The sequence below is a fragment of the Mustela nigripes genome, chromosome 13 (genome assembly GCF_022355385.1).
Source record: "Mustela nigripes isolate SB6536 chromosome 13, MUSNIG.SB6536, whole genome shotgun sequence".
NCBI classification, from domain to species: Eukaryota; Metazoa; Chordata; class Mammalia; order Carnivora; family Mustelidae; genus Mustela; species Mustela nigripes.
In genome coordinates, this window is record NC_081569.1 from 70,057,335 (window position 1) to 70,076,931 (window position 19,597).

Genomic DNA, 19,597 nt, shown 5'->3' on the forward strand with positions numbered 1-19,597 from the left:
TCCTCGCTCACCGCTGCTTCCGCGTTTAGCACCACCCCGCCCCCCCCCCCCCCCCCCCCCCCCGGTCGGGCTCTCTGCTCGGTAGGGAGCCTGTCAAATAAATAAATAATAAAATCTTTAAAACAAACAAACAAAAAAAGCAAACAACAGCAACAAGTACAAAAAAAAGAAGTTCTGTGATGTTGATTGGTTTTTCCACTGGTCCTGTGACTTGCAGTCACCTGATTAAGGGAATGCTTGCCAAGTTTCTCCACTGTAAAGATGGCTATTTTCCCTTTGTAACTAAGTATTTTGTGGGGAGTTCTGTCTTTCCTGGCCCAATATACTATTCATAATTATTACTGTTTTAATTAATGAAACATTTTCTGTACTGGCATGTGCTTTCCTAGTTTATTGATCCACCATTCATTCTGTACTTTTAGATCTATCTTGGGTCACTTTCCTTCTACCTAAACCAGGTTCTTTAATATTTCCTTTAGTGAGGGCCTTTTGGTGACAAAATCTCCCAATTTCTATTTGTCTGAAAACACTTCTATTCTTCCCTCATTCTGGAAAGATCTTTTTATGGGATATACAATTCTAAGTTAATAGTTATTTACTCTAGAGCACTGAAGATAGTGTTTTCTAGCTTCTATTGTAATTGAGAAGTGAGCTAATGGTTTAACTGTTATTTCTTCAAAAGTAGTTATATTTTATCTCTCTGCCTGTTTTAATATTTTTCTCTCTGCCTCTGATATCATTATGGTGTGCCTTAGGTGGATTTCTTTTTATTTATCCTAATTAGGATTTTGTGGACTTTCCTTATCTGAGGTTTAGAAGCCATTTTCACAATTTCTGAATAATTATCTTTCAAATATTATGTCTGCCTCTTTCTTTTTTTCCCCCCTCTATGAATTCTCATTGGATTAAAATTAGATTGTATTATTCTGTCCTTCACCTCTCCTCTGTTTTAAGTGCTCCATCTCTGGGTCTGTCTTGCATTTTGGGTAATTTCTTCACATCTTTCTTCTAGTTCATCTCTTCTCTCCTCAGTTGTGTTGGTTTGCTATTAATTTCTTTCAGCATTCTTAATAGGTTTGACTCTTATCTGTTGTTTCACCTAGCTCCTTCTATTTCATTTCTTTGTGGCATTTGTGATTTCTGACTATGAACCAATTATTTGTTGTAAATTTTCTCATGGGACTCTATTGAGACTTGGATCATCCAAAGTAGATTTATAGATTTATATTTGCTTCTGACAGGCATCTAAGGCACCACCAATCCAGGACCAATTTCAGTTAAATTTTCTGTATTTAGTTTTCCGGGAACTACAAAAATCAGTCTGGGAGTAACTGTGAGGGTCAGTTCATTGCCATAAAATTTTAGGACCTATTTTCTCCTACACATAGCACCAAGGTTTGCTCAAGCCAGATCAACTTTTCTTTGTACTCTTCAAGTAGGTGGTGGGCAAATTTATTACTAGTTTCCCATTTAGGGCCTTAGCTTTAGGCAGGAGTTGCCCTGTTTATATGAGTCCTGGGCTTTGTCTTTTGTTTTTTGCACTCTACTTGGCTAGGAAAACTAAAACTCATGGTCACTTGGCTTCAGTAAACGCCGTCAAGATGAGCCCTAATTCCAGGATTCTACTTCTTTCTCATAGCTCCTATTTTCACTTAGTTTCTGGTCTCCGACTAAATTTTATATATTTATTAATTTTTTAAAAAATATATAATTTATTATGGGGCATCTGGCTGGCTCAGTCAGTGGAACATGAGACTCTTAATCTTAGGAGTTGTGAGTTCAAGCCTCACGTTAGGTGCAGAGATTACTTAAAAATAAAATCTTTAAAAATAAATATATATATACACGTATATATATATATATATATATATATATATATATATATATTTATGGTTTATCCAGTATGAAGATCAACCAGAGCACCCAGTCGAAAATTGCTGGAAAAGAAAGTCTCATTTTACAGATGAGGAAACAAAAGTTCAGAGAAGTGTAAGCAACTTACCAAAAAAACAAAGCATGATTAAACAGTAAAATAGGGATTAAATCCAAGTAGAGACACAAAAACATGTATTTCAAAACTAACGTCTTATTTATGCAAATTTAAATCATGAATTAATCTACATGTAGATTTGCTAATATCAACTTGGGTATCTGAAACATAAATCTTCAGATTGTGTCCTATCACAGTATTGAGGAAGCAGGATGGAAAAATAATTAATTATACTAAAACTCCCTCCATTCTAATAAAGTTAGAAAGTATCTAAAACTGTGTGTGTGCACACACGCGTGCGCATGAGTTATATTTGATGGTGGTGATCAGCAAATACTGCAAATCATAAATGCCCAATGAGGACAACCTGAGACTACCAGGTTTTGTTACAATTTAAACAAACACTTCCACATATAGAATTGGGTTTTGTTTTTTGTTTTTTGTTTTTTTTTAGATTTTGTTTATTTATTTATTTGACAGAGATCACAAGTAGGCAGAGAGGCAGGCAGAGAGAGAGGAGGAAGCAGGCTCTCCGCCGAGCAGAGAGCCCAATGCGGGGCTCGATCCCAGGACTCTGGGATCATGACCCTAGCCGAAGGCAGAGGCTTTAACCCACTGAGCCACCCAGGTGCCCCTAGAATTGGGTTTTAATTCTCAGTGTGCAGTTATCACTATGTGTGAAAGAATATGCAAATCCTAGTGAAGACACTCAGTCCTCCAGTCATCTAGTTCCTCTTCACAGGAGTAATCACTGTTAATAGTTGTTTCAACAACCTTTAAACTATATTACAACTCCACAGCTGAAGACATAAAGTTTTCAATTACTGGTATGTACCATGGGCCAAATGAACCCCTCTCCCTCGACATCCCCAGTCCAACTTTCACACTGAATACTAATACTTCCCACCTCTGTTCATATGGACCAGACATGTATCCAAGTTCTCTCCTCTTCCCTACCGCTAACACACACAATCACTGTGCAGGAGGGATTAGCATCCAAATTTCTTACCTTCAGTTCACGATTCTACTTGGGATAATTTATCTCTCTGATAATGATAATAGAGACTTCAAATATTAACAAAACTGAAACAAAACTGAATTAACAAAACTGAAACACAAGGAAACTGCTATCACACTAAGCATATTCTGAACTTACAGGTATCGTGCAGCTGTCTGAATCCCGAGATGTAAATGCAACATTGCCTAAGTGAAGGATGCCAGCAAGTATTCGGAAAATTCCCATCTGATAAGACTCACTAATTCCTGAAATAGAGTAAATGAACAAGTGATAATAAACTATTGCAACAGCCAATATTAAGCCTATTTTTAACCCTTGAATATTACCAAAGGTGCAGATGGTCACATGTCATGGTTAACCACACTTTCATCTTTGCTGACATCAACACATAACACCATGTAGCATCACGGTTGAGAGCACAGGCTGTGGAGTGAGAACTGGCTCAAGGGCAGGTGTTGCTCCTGACCTGCCATGTCACATGGGCACATAACTTCACCCTTCTATGTTTCTGTTTTCTCATGTGAGATATGGAAATAGTTGTGACTACCTCAAAGGGAATCCATGAGCATTAAATGAGAAAATGCATATAGTCATGTAGTATACTTAGCATACTACGGGACACATGGTAAATGCTAAACAAATTATCATCACCGTAATACCCTGGATTTAAGTATTTTACTAACATCATTACCTTTTCTATTTTCTCTACTCCCAAGTGCAAGTTATAGCCCAATAAGACTATTTTAAGTCAGATTATTTTAATTACTCCTTCTAACTACAGACCAACTATAAGCTAAAGAGATCCCAAGATGAGAAGTGTTTGGGCCCATTGTTGTACTCAGCTTGATGAGAGAATTTGAAATGCGGCATTAAAGTAGCAACTGATGGATAAGGCAGGATGAGAAAGCTGTATAGCTTTGGCATTTTATCAGATCTGGCTTCATTTTTCAATAAGGTAAGAATTTCCTGAATATTAGATATAATTATATAGAAGTAAAAATAGTAAAATTATTTTCAAATATGTAATCATATACAGGGTAATTGAGAGTTGAGCTTATAATGAATATTTTTACTATCTCCTAATTATGACTTAAAATTTGCAATTTTCTATTTATGAATAGATTTAGCCCTAAAATTACAGCAGTAATTTTTCAAACTTTAATGTGCATATGAATCACCAATGGATCTTGTTAACGTGCAGATCTGTTTCAGTAGATCTAAAATGGGGCTTGAGTTTCTGAATTTTTGCAAGCTCCACTATGGTCCTGGACCATACTCTGATTAGCAATGCTTTTAAATTAAATTAACTCACCTCATAGTACTCATCAAAATACCAACACATGATTTTAGTCATTTATATTTTGAGGTTTTTAAAATAAATAATTCACCACTAAAAGTTGTACACTGCAGTTCTAAAGATTAATTTACTTGCATGTAGACCCCATATGTTTTAAATCTCAGAAACAAGACAGAGACATTTGAGCCATCTTTTAAACAGTGGAATAGTCTACTTGTGATACAATGTTTATCACTACACAAGCTCAACCACATTCCCAAACACAAACAACCAAAAAAAAAAAAAAAAAAGGGCGAGACAAACAAAACAGCCAGAACCCTACAAAATGTGAACTTGAACTTGTTCAGGAACTCATCTCATTTAGCTTTAGGTTTCAGATTTTGTGAAAATTAAAACAAAGAATTACAGTTAGTCCTAACTCCCCTAATGCCTTCAGTTTATTGAAGGATAATTTGCATACCATAAAATTCACCTGTTTTAAGTGTACTAGTCAGTGATGAGTTGTATAACCATTACTACAATCTGATTTTAGAATAGTTCCCATCACCCCCCAAAAAAACCTTGAGCTCATTTGCTGCCCCAAGTTATTTTATAAGGAACAAATGTTAAATCTCCCAACAACACTTACCACCTAATACAAAGCTAAGCCAATATTCCAAACAAAGACTGCGTGAATCAGAGAACTACTGCTCCTAAGAGCTCAAAAATAAAATTATATTACCTAGCAGAGTGCAGGCCTGCCTGGTATGTGCCATCTCCTTGGTATCATCAACTCCTTCAATCACAGGACTGCCACCTTGCTTCGTGTAATGAAAGTTATTTGCATTTCCTGCAATGAATGAAAATAAAAGATTTGCAGCCTATGAAGATGGCTTGAATCCTACCTTTATGTCCACTCTAAAGCAGAGGCAGTGATAGCCCCGTTAAGTAGACTGCCTGTGGACTCATCACTCATCTTAAATAGGTATCCACGTAAGGCCCATCCTACTTCAACCCTTCCCCATCCCCAGGTTATCGTGAAGCCAACTGCAAACTTCCTATCATTTTACTCATAAATATTTTAGTATTAGATAATCTCCTATAATAAGTTTATGGACACAGGAATAAATGGAAAACAATACCAGAACAATAAATCTAACACCATATTCGTACCTAATCGCAGCATTTTAAATTCAGGTAACTTTGCTGAAGCACAAAGCTGGTAGAAGATATGATAGTTTCTCTCCTCTTCTGCCTTTGAAATAAGAAGAGTTTTCAATTATAGCATTTTAACCTAAAACCCTGAAAATTCAATCATAAAATAAAATTTTTAAAGATTATTATTATTATTATTCATTTGAGAGAGGAACAGAGAGAGACAGAGCCCAAGCGGCAGGAGAAGCAGAGGGAGAAGAAGACCCCCACTGAGCTGGGATCCCAACGCGGGGCCCGATGCCAGGACCTGAAGATCATGACTTGAGCTGAAGGTAGACACTTAATCATCTGAGCCACCCAGGTGCTCCCAATTTTTTAAAATATTTATTTATTTGAGAAAGAAAGAGAGCAGGGGGTAGGGCAGAGGGAGAGAATCTCAAGCAGACTACCCACTGAGCACAGAGCCTGATCAGGTCCCTATCCCCACAACTTTGAGATCATGACCTGAGCTGAAATCAAGGGTCAGACACTTAAACTACTGAGCCACCAAGGTACCCCCATAAAATGAAATTTTAATATTTAATTATCTCAGTGTAATAAGTTGTCCTTATACCTAAATTTCCTAATATAGATTTATGATTATTAAATCTCATGATTTATCAGTCACGTGCCTATATGTATGAATGTGTATCTGTTGGTTACAGTCAACATTATATCTGATAATGGTGCTTTTTGAAGTAGAGAACAGTTTGGTATATGCCTTTGGGGAAAACTAAAACCCTGTTTTTGAAGTATAGGTATCCCCTGCTTTTCTTTTCTTTTTTTTTTAAATCAGTGTTTTTAATTTTTTTTTTTAAGATTTTATTTATTAATTTGATAGAGATCACAAGCAGGCAGAGAGGCAGGCAGGGAGAGAGGAGGAAGCAGGCTCCCTGCTGAGCAGAGAGTCCGATGCGGGGCTCGATCCCAGGACCCTGAGATCATGACCCGAGCCGAAGGCAGCGGCTTAACCCACTGAGCCACCCAGGCGCCCCATCCCCTGCTTTTCTAAAGCTCACACTACACCACTTCATTTTTGCACAAAGCCTACATTAGCACCTGTTTTGCTAACCAAAGGAAATCCAAAGAGGCTCTTTTACAGAAAAGCAAAAACTGGTGTTTAGCAGTTACTTTGTGGTGAGCCATTACAGAGGCTGCACTCCCCAGCAGCGAGCCTGGAACCACCAAGCTCTTTACACAGGAACTACACTCAGCATCTTGGCATCAAGCTGCCATAGCTTTGAACTGTGTCTGTGAGCATCTGCGCTTTATCTCGATTTATTCTGTGTATCTGCTAGCATGTGTCCTAAGGTATCAGAAAAGCCTAAGAGAGGTTATTTTTGGGGTCTGGGGATGCTCAGAAATTTTTCCATATAAATTAATGGTAATTTTTTTCTTCACTTCACACCATTTCAGCTTACAGAAGTTTTCATAGGACCAATCTACTTTTGGAAAAAGGGGTAAATGTGTACTCAATATCTTCTCACAGTACCTCTCAGGCTCATGGTCTCCCTAACACTTTAAATGAAAAAGAATATTCTACCTTTGCCATATGTCAGACCAGATCATCTCCTGTGGTTGTCTGTAAGAAATCCACAAATGCACTGCATCATCTACATCATTTTAGTTTATACACTATAACATTAATAAAATATTTTACAGAACAGAAAATAAATAATGTATAATTTTAACATAATTTCTTGGTATTTCCTGACAGTCCTTTTTCCACATACATACTTTAGAAATGCAGCTGTAATAACACTGTTCATACAAAACTGAATCTTCATACTCCACCATCATATCCTTGAATTCTGTAGTGTATTCAGCTGACTAAATCACAGTGTGGCCTCAAAGTCAGGTCTGATCTCCAAAAGGGGCTTATGTCTAGTAAAGGAGATTTCTTAGCCTTCATTATTCTATTTAAACAATACCATATTCTAAGAGAGGAAAAGGAAGAAAAGAGGACAAGGAACTAGGTTCAAACTGTAATTCACTGAAAACATAATCCAATGTCTTCCCTACCAACTAGGAAATATGAGACTTGAGAGTAAACTAGTAACACCTCTTGGGGAGCCTGGGTGGCGCAGTCAGTTAGGCATTGGATTCTGGGCTTCAGCTCTGGTCATGATCTCAGGGTCATGGGATGGAGCCCCATGTCAGCTTGTGCTCAGCAGGGAGTCTGCTTGGGATTTTCTCTCTCCCTCTGCCCCTTCCCCTACTTATGCTCACATTCTCTCTCTCTGAAAGAAACAAATAAAATCTTAAAAAAAAAAATAAACTAATAGCACCTCTTTTTAATTAAGCTACAACCATTTGCAGGAAAAAGTCTAAACCATTAAACCTAAACCAGTGCCCAATTCCACAGATTATTAGTCTAATGGGTTTGCCCTGCCTCTGACAGGTACCATTTTACGTATTTCAGCCCAAATGTGGTTTGTAGTAATACTGTCATAATATGCTCAAGAGTATCTGCAAATAAAATCCATACTTGCAAGCATGAGCTCTAGAATTATATGGCAATCTAACAAAAATTTATACATGCAGCTGCCCGCCTTACCTGGAATACCACTCTGGATTTCTCTAAAAGGTAAGTTCTCATATTGGCACCAATGATTCGGTATCTCTTATCAAAACCAATTTCAATATACTTCCCAAAACGGCTACTGTTATCATTCCGGGTTGTCTTAGCATTTCCAATGGACTAAGAAGCAAGGGAAAAAAATAGTATCTTAGAAATACAGTTCATGACATGACATTTACAGAGTCTGTTCAGGGAGAGATAGGACAGAGTGTAACACAACACTTTAAAACTGATTCTTTTAAGAACAGAACTGATTTTGTGCCTGCAAGTAAGTACCAATGTATGCTTTGCCCAGTGCACAACCACACAGATACCGACTAATAGCTCAGATCTGCCTTCTTATTCTCACACAAATTATCTTCAGGAACAGCAAACCTGAGCCCAGCGGCTGGGAGACTTTCACATCATTTGTGCTATCAGAACACACTCATTCAGTTCAACAAAGAAAGAATTGGATGGGACTGTGGGCTGTAAAAGCACACTAGGGTTTGCGTTTTGTGAAAACTTAGTTTGTTTTGTGTAAATGAGCTGGTTAAGGCAAATTATTATTTTTAGGGAAATACTCTCTGGTGTTGAGTCTCTTTAGTTAAAAGTTTCTATCCTCTTATCCTGTGACAACAAATGCCCAGTTGGACTGGTTTTTAGCAGAATCTTAGTAATCACCCATTCAATTCAAAGTCATTTTCAGAAAATAAACATAGTAAAATTTGCCCTTGGATTTTGAGAGCTGTATCTAACTTGAAAACATCTGCCATAGAATTCAGAGACTGTAACTTTCTGCTAATTTTTTATATAATTAAAAAAATTAAGATAATATATGCACTACTTTCTAACTTAGGTAACATGCTTCTAGAAATTTTTCTTCCAAGGCAAAGCAAAAAACATGGTGTAGGTAGAGAATCAAGTATTCACATAATGCATGCATTAAATATTTAATAAAATATTTTATGTAAGACTACTTAATTTACTTGTACAAAACCTGAGAGGATCAGGATTAGTAGACTGAAACCATAGCAGAGAGAAAGACATGAAAATGCTCTGGAGTGTTAAAAAAGCAAAACAAATACAAATGATGAAAACAGTAGTAACACAGCCACAAAAAAATCAATACATCAGATTCTCTGATCAATCAAAGAAGGCACATTTCACTCTCGGAAACACAGGGCAGGTACTGTCCTATTTTGCCTTGGCAATGAGAACACTGCTATATTTCAGAATAACATTTTAAAGGGAAATAATGACAGAAAGCTATCTTCCTAGCAAAGTAATAGGAGTAATCTAGTGTAGTTTAGGACAATTTAGCAATACATTTACTTAGATATTCCCCTTCTTAATATGACAAAAAGTACAACAACAAAATTCTCCATATGTTCCAATTGTTTTTATTTTATTTAGAAAAGGAAATTAATGATAAATGCAGAATTTTCTTTCAACACAGAATATTCCTTCAAAGAGCAGATGAAAAAGTTGTGGTAATTGTGGCAGTGACAGTGATAGCCACCGAGTGTTTATCAGGCACTGTCCTAAGCCCCTTCCCGCCAGCAACTAAGCAAGCTGGCAAAGAGGGTCCACAGCTTCTCCTCCTTCCCTGACCGCACCCCACCTTTCTTCCATATGCCATTTCTCTCCTAGTGACTCAGAGTATGTGTCCAAGGGGCTGAGCTGCCAAAACAATACTACCCTTGTGAGAAGCAAGGTCAGGGTTGAAACAGACCCCTTCCCTCTGTCTTTGAGTAAAAGGTATTTAAACATAGAGCAAAGAAGAGTAGAAGGAGTGAATGAAATAGAAGTCTAAAGACCTGGGTATTAGACCAGGCACTCCCACCAACTTTCCAACATTTAATCCTCTGAGGAGCAGTAGTGTCTCCAGGCGTGAAGTGACTAGGATAGATGAGCCCTAGGGTCCTTTACAAAACTAGAACTACATGATTATAAGCCTTGAACCTGATAAGGAAAGAAGGTTCTATATATAAGCTATACTTTTTGTCCTTTTCTCCTAATTGCTCCCTCTGGTTTCTAAGCACTATATTTTCAACAGGCTTCCGTGATGCTGTTATCATTTTAATTAGCAAGAAATTGTTAATGAAAAAAGGCTTTACAGTCTTGATTTTACTATTGATTTCAGTGAAGTGTTCAGTGACTTATTCTTCTTTACTAAAAAAAGATGAAAATCATTAAATATACTTATTAAAGATGTAAAAGAACTATTAAGACTCACTATGCCCCCCAAGAATCTTTCTCTGTCCCCGTTTTAGGATTAAAATTTCCTAGAGGAAAAGGAAAAAAAGAAAACATGATAAAATGAGCAAAAAAGAATCATTTATCTGTGCATCATTCATATTTTGCAAAAGGAGTCTATCTAAGGATAAGGAGGTTCTTTCTAAAGGATCAAGTGCAAATCCCAATAGTCACTAGGATGTGACATTAACTGTGTGGGATGCTCATTTTCCAGGGAGGGGTTTCAGATTGCTGGAGACCCAGCCATGCCATTCTTAACATGGCAGTAAAGGACTCTGGTAGAGAAACACAGTCTTGGGGCAAGTTTAATGTTACAGACCTTCTAGGCCGCATACACAATATTTCATCTATCTCTTCTTCCTATGACTGCAAACCCTTTGTCACCATTCTTCAGCCACAGATTCCATTTTAATCTTTCAAACTGGGATGCCCTCATTTGTAGTCATTGAGAGTTAGTTCTCTGTCAAACTTTCTTAATCCAAATTCCCACAGAAAAACTACACAACAATATAGAAGGGAGTAGCTAATTATAACTGATGGCTTTATCTTTTTTTGTTCATCCCAGCAAATAAACTAAATTCTTTATAACTACATATTAAAAACTAGGATCTTGGGGCACCTGGGTAGCTCAGGCCTTCATCCCAGGGTCCTGGGATCGAGCCCTGCCTCGGACTCCCTGCTTGGCAGGAAGCCTGCTTCTCCCTCTCCTAGTCCTCCTGCTTGTGTTCCCTTTCTCTCTGTGTCTCTCTCTGTCAAATAAATAAATAAAATCTTAAAAAAAAGAAGTAGGATCTATGACCATTTTAATCTCTCCTACTAACACAAATCTGTTTTGTAGAAAAACCAATGTAGCTATTTTTTGAATGAGAATATAGCAAGGTCATAAAATATTCTAGACATATTCTAGAAGGTTCATCCCAGACTTACATTATTATATGATCCAGCCTAGAAGAGATGGGATTCCCTGATGCCATCACTATCTAGACTGTGATATTCTAACTTTAGGGATTAAGAAAGAAATAAACTGCTGACAACTACACAGAATTTGTTGTTGTGACCCAAAACAGTCAAACCAATGGTAGGAAGCAAAGCAAAACCCAGTTGTTTTCTGACCCAAAACCCAAAACTGGTTCTATGGATTATATTTCCCCAATATTAACAATGGCATCCAGCATTTATCCATAGCTTAAATTCTTTCAAAATCTTAATATTTGCTTAAAATCTTTACGAGTCTTTCTGGCACACACCTCTGTCACACACACACCCCACCACCCTGTCTGTGCTATTTCAGAAAACTTCTCCAGTTCTCGCTGCACAGTGTACCTAGTCCAGGCAGCCTCGTAACTCCCCTCGTAACTCTTGGTCCCAAGGACAGAGGTCCTCCTGCTATGGAGGGCAGCCCCTGCAGGCTGGGGCACAATATCCTGTTTCCAAGTGTCACACACGGCACTGCAAACCAGGCACAATTACCTCTGAACTGATTATTGCAACAACCACTTGTATCACAGGTGCACCAGGCCAGTTCTAAACTCCGTCTGTGTTTGGGTGACAAATAAGGCTTGACAAAGGGAAAAAACAGGAATAAAAAATGCTGACTTGAATTTTTAATAAGACAGGTTTTTTCTCCCTGTCCAAAATAGTTTCCCCCCCATTAGTAATGAGAATTAGTTTTTTCCATTCAATGGGACTACTTACAAAAATGTGACTTTCCTAATATTGTTTTAATAGACAAATAATTCTCTAGCTACAAATCCTGAAATACTCAAAGTCTCACACAAACAGGTCACTTTCTTTGGCATGAGCTTTCCACTTTGTAGACATATTTTGCTTTTGAAAGGACATCCTTCTGTACTTCTTCCTTTCTCAGCAATTTATAGCTACCGAATTTCTTTTTCTAACCTAAAGCTGTGTATTGTGCTTCACAGAAACAAGAAGAAAAATGTTTCACAAGATCATGATTTAAGCTTGTAGTTCACATCTGGGGGAAACAAATAGAAACTTACAGCTAAACAGGTTGTGCTAAATACAGAAAATGAAATGTGGCAAAGGAACGATAAAATTCATCATGCTTGGGTATAGTGAATCCTATGAACATCAGAAATGGGGGGAAATGAGAAACATTCTTCTAGTACAAGGACCAATAAATTTCTAGGAGAATAGAAATTTAGAAAATGAAATATCACTGCCAGTTATTTAGCGGCAAGGCAGTGGTATGTTAAAAATGCAGGATTATGGAATAAAGTAGATGCTTCCATAGCTGTGCTTTACTCAAATGGCTACTTTCCTGACTTTCTACTTTTCGTAGATCTCTTCTTACTAATACGTGGAAAAGTATTTTCTTACTTTTAGTGGATGAGACAGCCCAGACTTTGACAGGTGCTGTTTCGATACTTTTTTGAGCAGGTTTCTTAACAGAACATAGTAAGAAGGCCAAGGCCACTGCTGCCTTACCTCCATGATGGGGTTGGAGGCCAAGACCTTCTCCTCAACATTGGCTTCACTGGCAGAACCACTCACGGTTGCAAAGTATCGCATGGCATACTTAGCTGAGACTGTTTTTCCTGCCCCAGACTCTCCACTTACAATGATGGACTGATTTCGTTCATCTCTGTAAAACAAAGAAGAGTAACTAACAGTGCTCCCTGCTCCTGCATGGGACTAGCATTATTTCCTCTGTGTTCTCATCAGCAAGCCATGGTGAATCTCTTCTGGTTCATACATGCAGCAATGTGGGAAGGAACATAAGAATATTTCCTAATAAAAGTAACTATGTACAAACTAGCAATGAAGAGAGAGGGAGAGGAGAATATCAAGCATCATATTAGGGAGCATCACATCTAAGGATGAATCTGTGTTAGAGGGTCTCTGATACTTGTGTGAACAGGTCTCAAGCACATTATTTAATTTCTAGACAATAATTCTGGTATATTACAGTACTGCAATCACCTCAGAAGAAAAAGGAGCCACAGCAGGGGAATTTAGAAGAAAATCCTATTTAATTAAAATTACAGATTGTCTAGTAGTTAACAGTCCCTATATCATATGTTCCACAAACTCCAGTTCCTTCTTCTCAGGAGAGAAGAAACAGTTCATTTATTTGTTGGTTGACTTCTTCAGATATGTCAGAACCCAAAGACTATCTACTATCCCATCTTTAGTTCATTCACACAATGACTCAAAAACTCTAAGTAATACACTTGTTTACAAAGACTATTATTTCTTTGAGGATAAAAACCTAAGTCATCTTTATTTTTAATATCCAGCACCTAGTACAAAGCCTGACACATCACAAATGCTCAATAAATGTGTATTTCTTATAAGTAAAAAGAAATTCAATGAACAACCTAATCTAAGAATAAATCTTTCTGCTTATTTCTTTTAAAGATTTTATTTATTTGAGAGAGAGTGTGAGCACGAAAGAGACAAAGCAAGCACAAGATGGGGGTAGAGGGAGAGGGAGAAATGGGCTCCCCACTCAGAGCTCAACCCCAGGACCCTGGGATCATGACCTGAGCTGAAAGCAGACGTATAACCTACTGAGCTGCCCAGACACCCCTAAATCTCTCTGCTTTGGTGACAATTTCTACTAGGACAGAAGTAGAAAATCCCACTTCTTAAGATGGAACCAGCAATTAACTTTTAATCAAAATAACTGAACAAGGGCCACCTGGGTGGCTCAGTCAGTTAAGCATCTATCTGCCTTTGGCTCAGGTTATGGTCCCAGGGTTCTGAGATCAAGCCCCACTTTGGGCTCCCTGCTCAGTGGGGAGTCTGCTTCTCCCTCTCCCACACCCCCGCTTGTGTTCCTTCTCTTACAGTGTCTCTCTGTCAAATAAATAAATAAAATTTTTTAAAAAGCCGAACAAGGTATTTTTATAATAGCAAAGGTGGTATTATTTGTGCTCTTAATTTAAAAAGGGACTGGATCAGGATGACTTCAAAGGTTTTTAGTGGAACTCTCCTGTAAGGCCACAAGATGGGGAAGTTATTCTACTACAGAAGATGATCTTTTTGTCTTTAAAAAGAGACTTATTTAGCCAACAAATATTTATCAAATACCTACTACATGCCAAATATTGTATTAAACACTAGGGTTACAAATTAAATAAGCTGTGATTTGTGTCCTCAAGTGGGTAAGGGTCTAACAGGAAAGACAAACTGTAATTTGAGATTATAATACATGGGATGGGGCACTGAAAGGAAGAAGAGGTGTTCAGGAGATATCAGAATAAAGTCTAAAAAGATAACTAGGAAAAATGAAGTAAGGGAGGCAGAAATCAGAAAGCAAACATTCCAGGGAAAGGACGTAAGATAAATGAAAGCTCAGATGCATGAGAAGTTAGGAAAAAGCAAATAATTCAGTTTGGCTGGAACAGGGAGTAATGATGGTAAGACTGTAGAGATGACCAAGAAACTGACCATAGAGTTCTTCTGTGAGATGTTAAGGAATCTGAAGTTTACCTAAAGGTAATGGAGTGCCATTAAACAGAAAACAAAATAATCCAACTACTAAAAATCACTCTGGCAGCAATGTGTAGTATGAGTGGTGAGAGTCCAGATGACAAATTATGAAAATCTGAACAGAGGTTGTGGCTGTCCTGACTGCGAGAGGTAGAGAGCTTTAAGAGACACCAAAGTGGTAGAAGCCACAGTACTTGGCAATAAATTTCCAAAGTAGAAATTTAGGACTTTTTCAAGGAAAGGTTTCTTCCTCCTATGAAAAATGAGGGTAACTGTCTTATTTTATAGACCTTGAAAAATACAGTGGGAGTGGGGCGCCTGGGTGGCTCAGTGGGTTGAGCCACTGCCTTCGGCTTGGGTCATGATCTCGGGGTCCTGGGATCGAGTTCCGTATCGGGCTCTCTGCTCGGCAGGGAGCCTGCTTCCCTCTCTCTCTCTGCCTGCCTCTCCATCTACTTGTGATTTCTCTCTGTCAAAAAAAAAAAAAAAAAATACAGTGGGAGTATAGCAACTTGTTCCTGACACTGACTCCCATGTTGTGGGGAAAAGCAGGAGGACCTAGGTGACACTAAGGAATGTTTAAGTTTTATAATACTAGCTGGCACATAATCCCTGTTTTCATGAAACATCGTTGAAACTCATACCCACCATCTCATTTTCTTTTTATTTGAATTTCTAGACAGAACCGGACACTCCCATTACCCCTGCTCATTCATTCATTCATTCATCAAAACCTAAATCATCTAATAAAACAGTTCTCATTGTGGCACCACTGTCCTTTCTTTTAGTCATTTAAAACGTCCTCAGAACTCACCTTTTTCTATACATTAATTGGATTCCCTTCTATAATATGATTAGAAAAATGACCTTTTCCTAACTTGTGCATGATCAGCTGTCACTGCACCCTGTGTAACACCACTCCTTCCAACAGCAAACGAGGTGGGGAGGTTTCCACTGGTCTGATGAAAATATCAGTGGGAACTGCTATTTAAACTGTACTGTCTTTGAAATGTTATTTCAAGTCTTAATATCAAAATATTGCACCAAAAAATCTAAAAATTCATATAGCTCTTTCCTATAATATAGGGAAGAAGAAAAATATTAAAGGCAATAAGATCAAGGATTGTTCAAATGAATCAGAAGCTTGTACAACTATGTACATAGGATATCAAGCACATGTCATATACATTTTCTTTTCTAGGATTTAGGATACCACGTACATATGATATCAATCACATGCCATATACATTTTCTTTTCTAGGATCTAGGATCAACAGTTTTTAAATTTTTTTTTAAATTTTATTTATTTATTTGACAGGCAGAGATTACAAGTAGGCTGAGAGGCAGGCAGAGAGAGAGAAGGAGGAAGAAGGCTCCCTGCTGAGCAGAGAGCCCCGATGCGGGGCTTGATCCCAGGACCCTGGGATCATGACCCGAGCCGAAGGCAGAGGCCTCAACCCACCGAGCCACCCAGGCGCCCCAACAGTTTTTAAATTTTTTAAGGGACTTTATTTTTTTTATATTTCCTGACTTCTTGGCAGAAAGTCTTCCCATCTTTCCCAAGCTTAGCAGAGCTTCCAATATATAAACAAGCACCAGTCTTCCATTACATAAAAGCTCCTCTGCATCAAGGCTCTATCCTTAGATCTGTCATATACGAGCTACGCAGCTTTGAGCAATTGCATGACCTCTCTGGTTTTCTCATCTTTCCTCATCTTTAAGGTTAAATAGTACCAAGGGTCCTTCTCAAATTCTAAAGGACTATAATCCAAAAGTAACTCTGGAGCTGTTTTTCAGATGCTGGATGGACAACAGCTTGCAGTTTAAGCCAGGGTAAACTTTTGGAACCAAGGACAATTGGAAGAGGACAGGCCTACAGAGACTCAGATGGTCTTGAGTGGCCATATTTAAAATGGGCAACCTTTCTTCTCTAGAGGGCCCTTGAATCTGAGATGACCAAAATCAATAAATGGCTATAAAGAGTAAAAATGTAAAATAATCAATTCACCTTTTTTTAAATTAAATGCAGGAAGTAGAAATCTTTATAAAATAGGTATAGTAGGTACAATTTTTAAATGTTTTTCAGTTCTATGTGGCCATAGGAAGAAATGCCAAAAAGACAGAAAAAGAGTAGACATAGGTAGAAGAGAAGACAGAGAGAGACGAGAGAGGCATAACAGATAATAAAGACACACAAAAGGAAAAACAAGAAGGGTAGGATAGAGATGAGGAGAAAACACACAAAAACATCAGAGATAAAAATTTTGTGGTTCACACTTGCTTATCCCCTACACAAAAATAAACTTAAAATGGATTAAAGACCTAATTTTGAGACCTGAAAACATAAAATTCCTAGAAGAAAACATAGGCAATAATCCCTTTGACATCAGCTGTAAAAACATTTTTCTAGATATGTCTCCTTTGGCAGGGGAAACAAAAGCAATATTTAAACTATTTTTATTTATTTTTTTAAATTTATTTATGTTTATTTATGTTTTACACAACAAAACAAAAAAGACAACCTACTGAATGAAGGAAGAGATTTGCAAATGATATAGCCAATAAGAGATCGATATTGAAACTATTTAAAGAACTTAGCACAACTCAACACCAAAAAACCCCAAATAATCCAATTTTTAAATGGGCATAAGTCATGAACAAACACTTTTTCAAAGAAGACATCCAGATGGTCAACAGGCATGTGAAAAGATGCTCAACACCACTCATCATCAGGGAAATGTAAATTAAAACTACAATGAGCTATTACCTCACACCTGTCAAAATGGCTAAAATCAAAAATGAAGAAATAAGTGTTGGTGAGGATGTGGAGAAAAAGGAATCCTTGTGCACTGTTGATGGGAATGCAAGCTGGTGCAGCCACTGTGGAAAACAGTATGGAGGTTCCTCAAAAAGTTAAAGATAGAATTACCTTGTGATCTAGTAATTCTATTACTGGGTATTAGCCAAAGAAAATTTTAAAAACTAATTTGAAGAAAGAGAGGGAGAGAGAGAATCACTCCTATGCTTACTGTAGCATTATTTATAATAGCCAAAATATGGAAGCAACCCAAATGTCCACCCACAGATGAATGAATAAAAATACAGTATATAGACACAAAGATATGTTACTCAGCCATAAGAAAGAATGAGATCTTGCCATTTGCAACAACATGGATAGACCTAGAAGGCATAATACTAAGTGAAATAAGTCAATCAAAGAAAGACAAATACCTTGATTTCATTCACGTGTGGAATTTAAGAAAGAAAATTAATGAACAAAGGAAAAAAGACAAACAGAAAAGCAGTCTTTTAAATACAAAGAACAAACTGGTGGTTACCAGAGGCAAGGTCGGGGGGGATCGGTAAAATAAGTGAAGGGGATTAAGAGCACACTTATACTGATGAGCACTGAGTAAAGTATAGAATTGTTGAATCATTATATTGCAAATTTTAAACTAATCTAACACTGTATGTTAATCATACCTGAATTAAAAAAATAAAAATTAAAAATTTTTATGGTTCAAGGTGAATACCAGAGTCTACCCTCTTCTAGTCATTTGAGCTGTAAGCTTTATGTGGTTTTATATATATATATATATATATATAAAATAATTTACTGTTCTTTGAAGTTTTGCATATCTTATCAGCCAGTATTTATAATCCTTCAAGTGTTCCTGTTCTTTTATTACAAGAAAGTTTTTTCTACTTTTGGGAGGTAGATATCACTTCAAAACCCTGATAAAAACACATTAAAGAACAAAGATTCTCTACTCTTCATTGGTCAGATCTGGACTGTCTTAAGGACACGTGAAGCAAAGATTTATGATTTCTGGCTTGGCCAGTTTTCTCAAGGCCTCTAGAGTAATCCTAAATATCTGGGTACTAGGTGCCTTTGGAGGTAAGCTCTTCTGACCTAGTTTTATCAATGGTGGTTCCAGAGGCTCTAATGTGAACTAAAAGCTCCCACCTAAAAATACTGCTTCATTCATTTATTCAACAAACATGTAACGAGCAGTCACAATGTGCCAAACATTTTGTGAAGATAAAAGACTCAGGGATCATAGCCTTTTGAGAGAGATTGAAAGTATAGTTAAAATGAAGCACTTCGTTACTTCACTCCATTTTAACAAGGAGGTCCACCCAGGATACCACCCAGGATGGAAGTGGTGGGAGATGAGGGGAGGAGATGTCAGGAAATGCTTTCTTAAAAAGGGGATGCTTTCATTGACTTTCACATGATGATTAGGAGAAAACTAGGTTGAATGGGAAGAATGCAATGGGAATGAAACTACACAGTGGCACCTGAAACCTCAGGAAAAATGTATTCAAGAACAGAATATCCACTCTGGGTTGATGAAAGAGAAGAGTTTCACTTTAGTCCATTTCCATCCTTGGTCTTCAGTCCTTTTATTCAGTATATCTGTATCTAATTGGTCTGTCCAGCCTTTTCTTATATCTACTCAGTTTTCATTTTATATCAGGTGTATATAGATTTTCCTTCCTTTAAAAAAATGTAACCTCTCTAGTCTATCATGGTCATACTGAATATTACTCGTATTTTCTAAGACTGTCAACTTGTTCTCTGCAAATTTAATGAGCATACTTTTCAGTCACATCAAGATCACTCAAGACTAAATTAAGTAATGCCAACCTCAGGCCTGACTCATATGGAAGACAATTTAATATTTTCACCCATGTTGATAACCACTGGGTGTTGCTGTTTACCTTAGTTAAGTAGACAAGCACCTATATCTAATTTTTAGCTTATAAGTGAACATGTGTGCATGAAACAAAATCTCGAGTTTTATTTTTTTTCAGGCAATCAATCTAATTGTTTCT

At 37.4% G+C, this 19,597-nt stretch overlaps 1 protein-coding gene across 4 annotated transcripts in view; it reads right to left on the reverse strand.

Moving 5' to 3' along the window:
* The window catches only part of MYO5A (myosin VA), a 196,726-nt gene that overhangs the window by 93,481 nt on the left and 83,648 nt on the right, over nucleotides 1–19,597 (reverse strand). For all 4 annotated transcript variants that reach the window (XM_059372844.1, XM_059372847.1, XM_059372846.1 and 1 more), the window contains exons 5-9: nucleotides 12,749–12,905; nucleotides 8,036–8,179; nucleotides 5,458–5,539; nucleotides 5,027–5,134; nucleotides 3,147–3,253 (exon numbers count right to left, since the gene is read on the reverse strand). In XM_059372844.1, coding sequence (XP_059228827.1) covers nucleotides 3,147–3,253; nucleotides 5,027–5,134; nucleotides 5,458–5,539; nucleotides 8,036–8,179; nucleotides 12,749–12,905 — 598 coding nt within the window. The remainder of the gene's footprint in view (nucleotides 1–3,146; nucleotides 3,254–5,026; nucleotides 5,135–5,457; nucleotides 5,540–8,035; nucleotides 8,180–12,748; nucleotides 12,906–19,597) is intronic.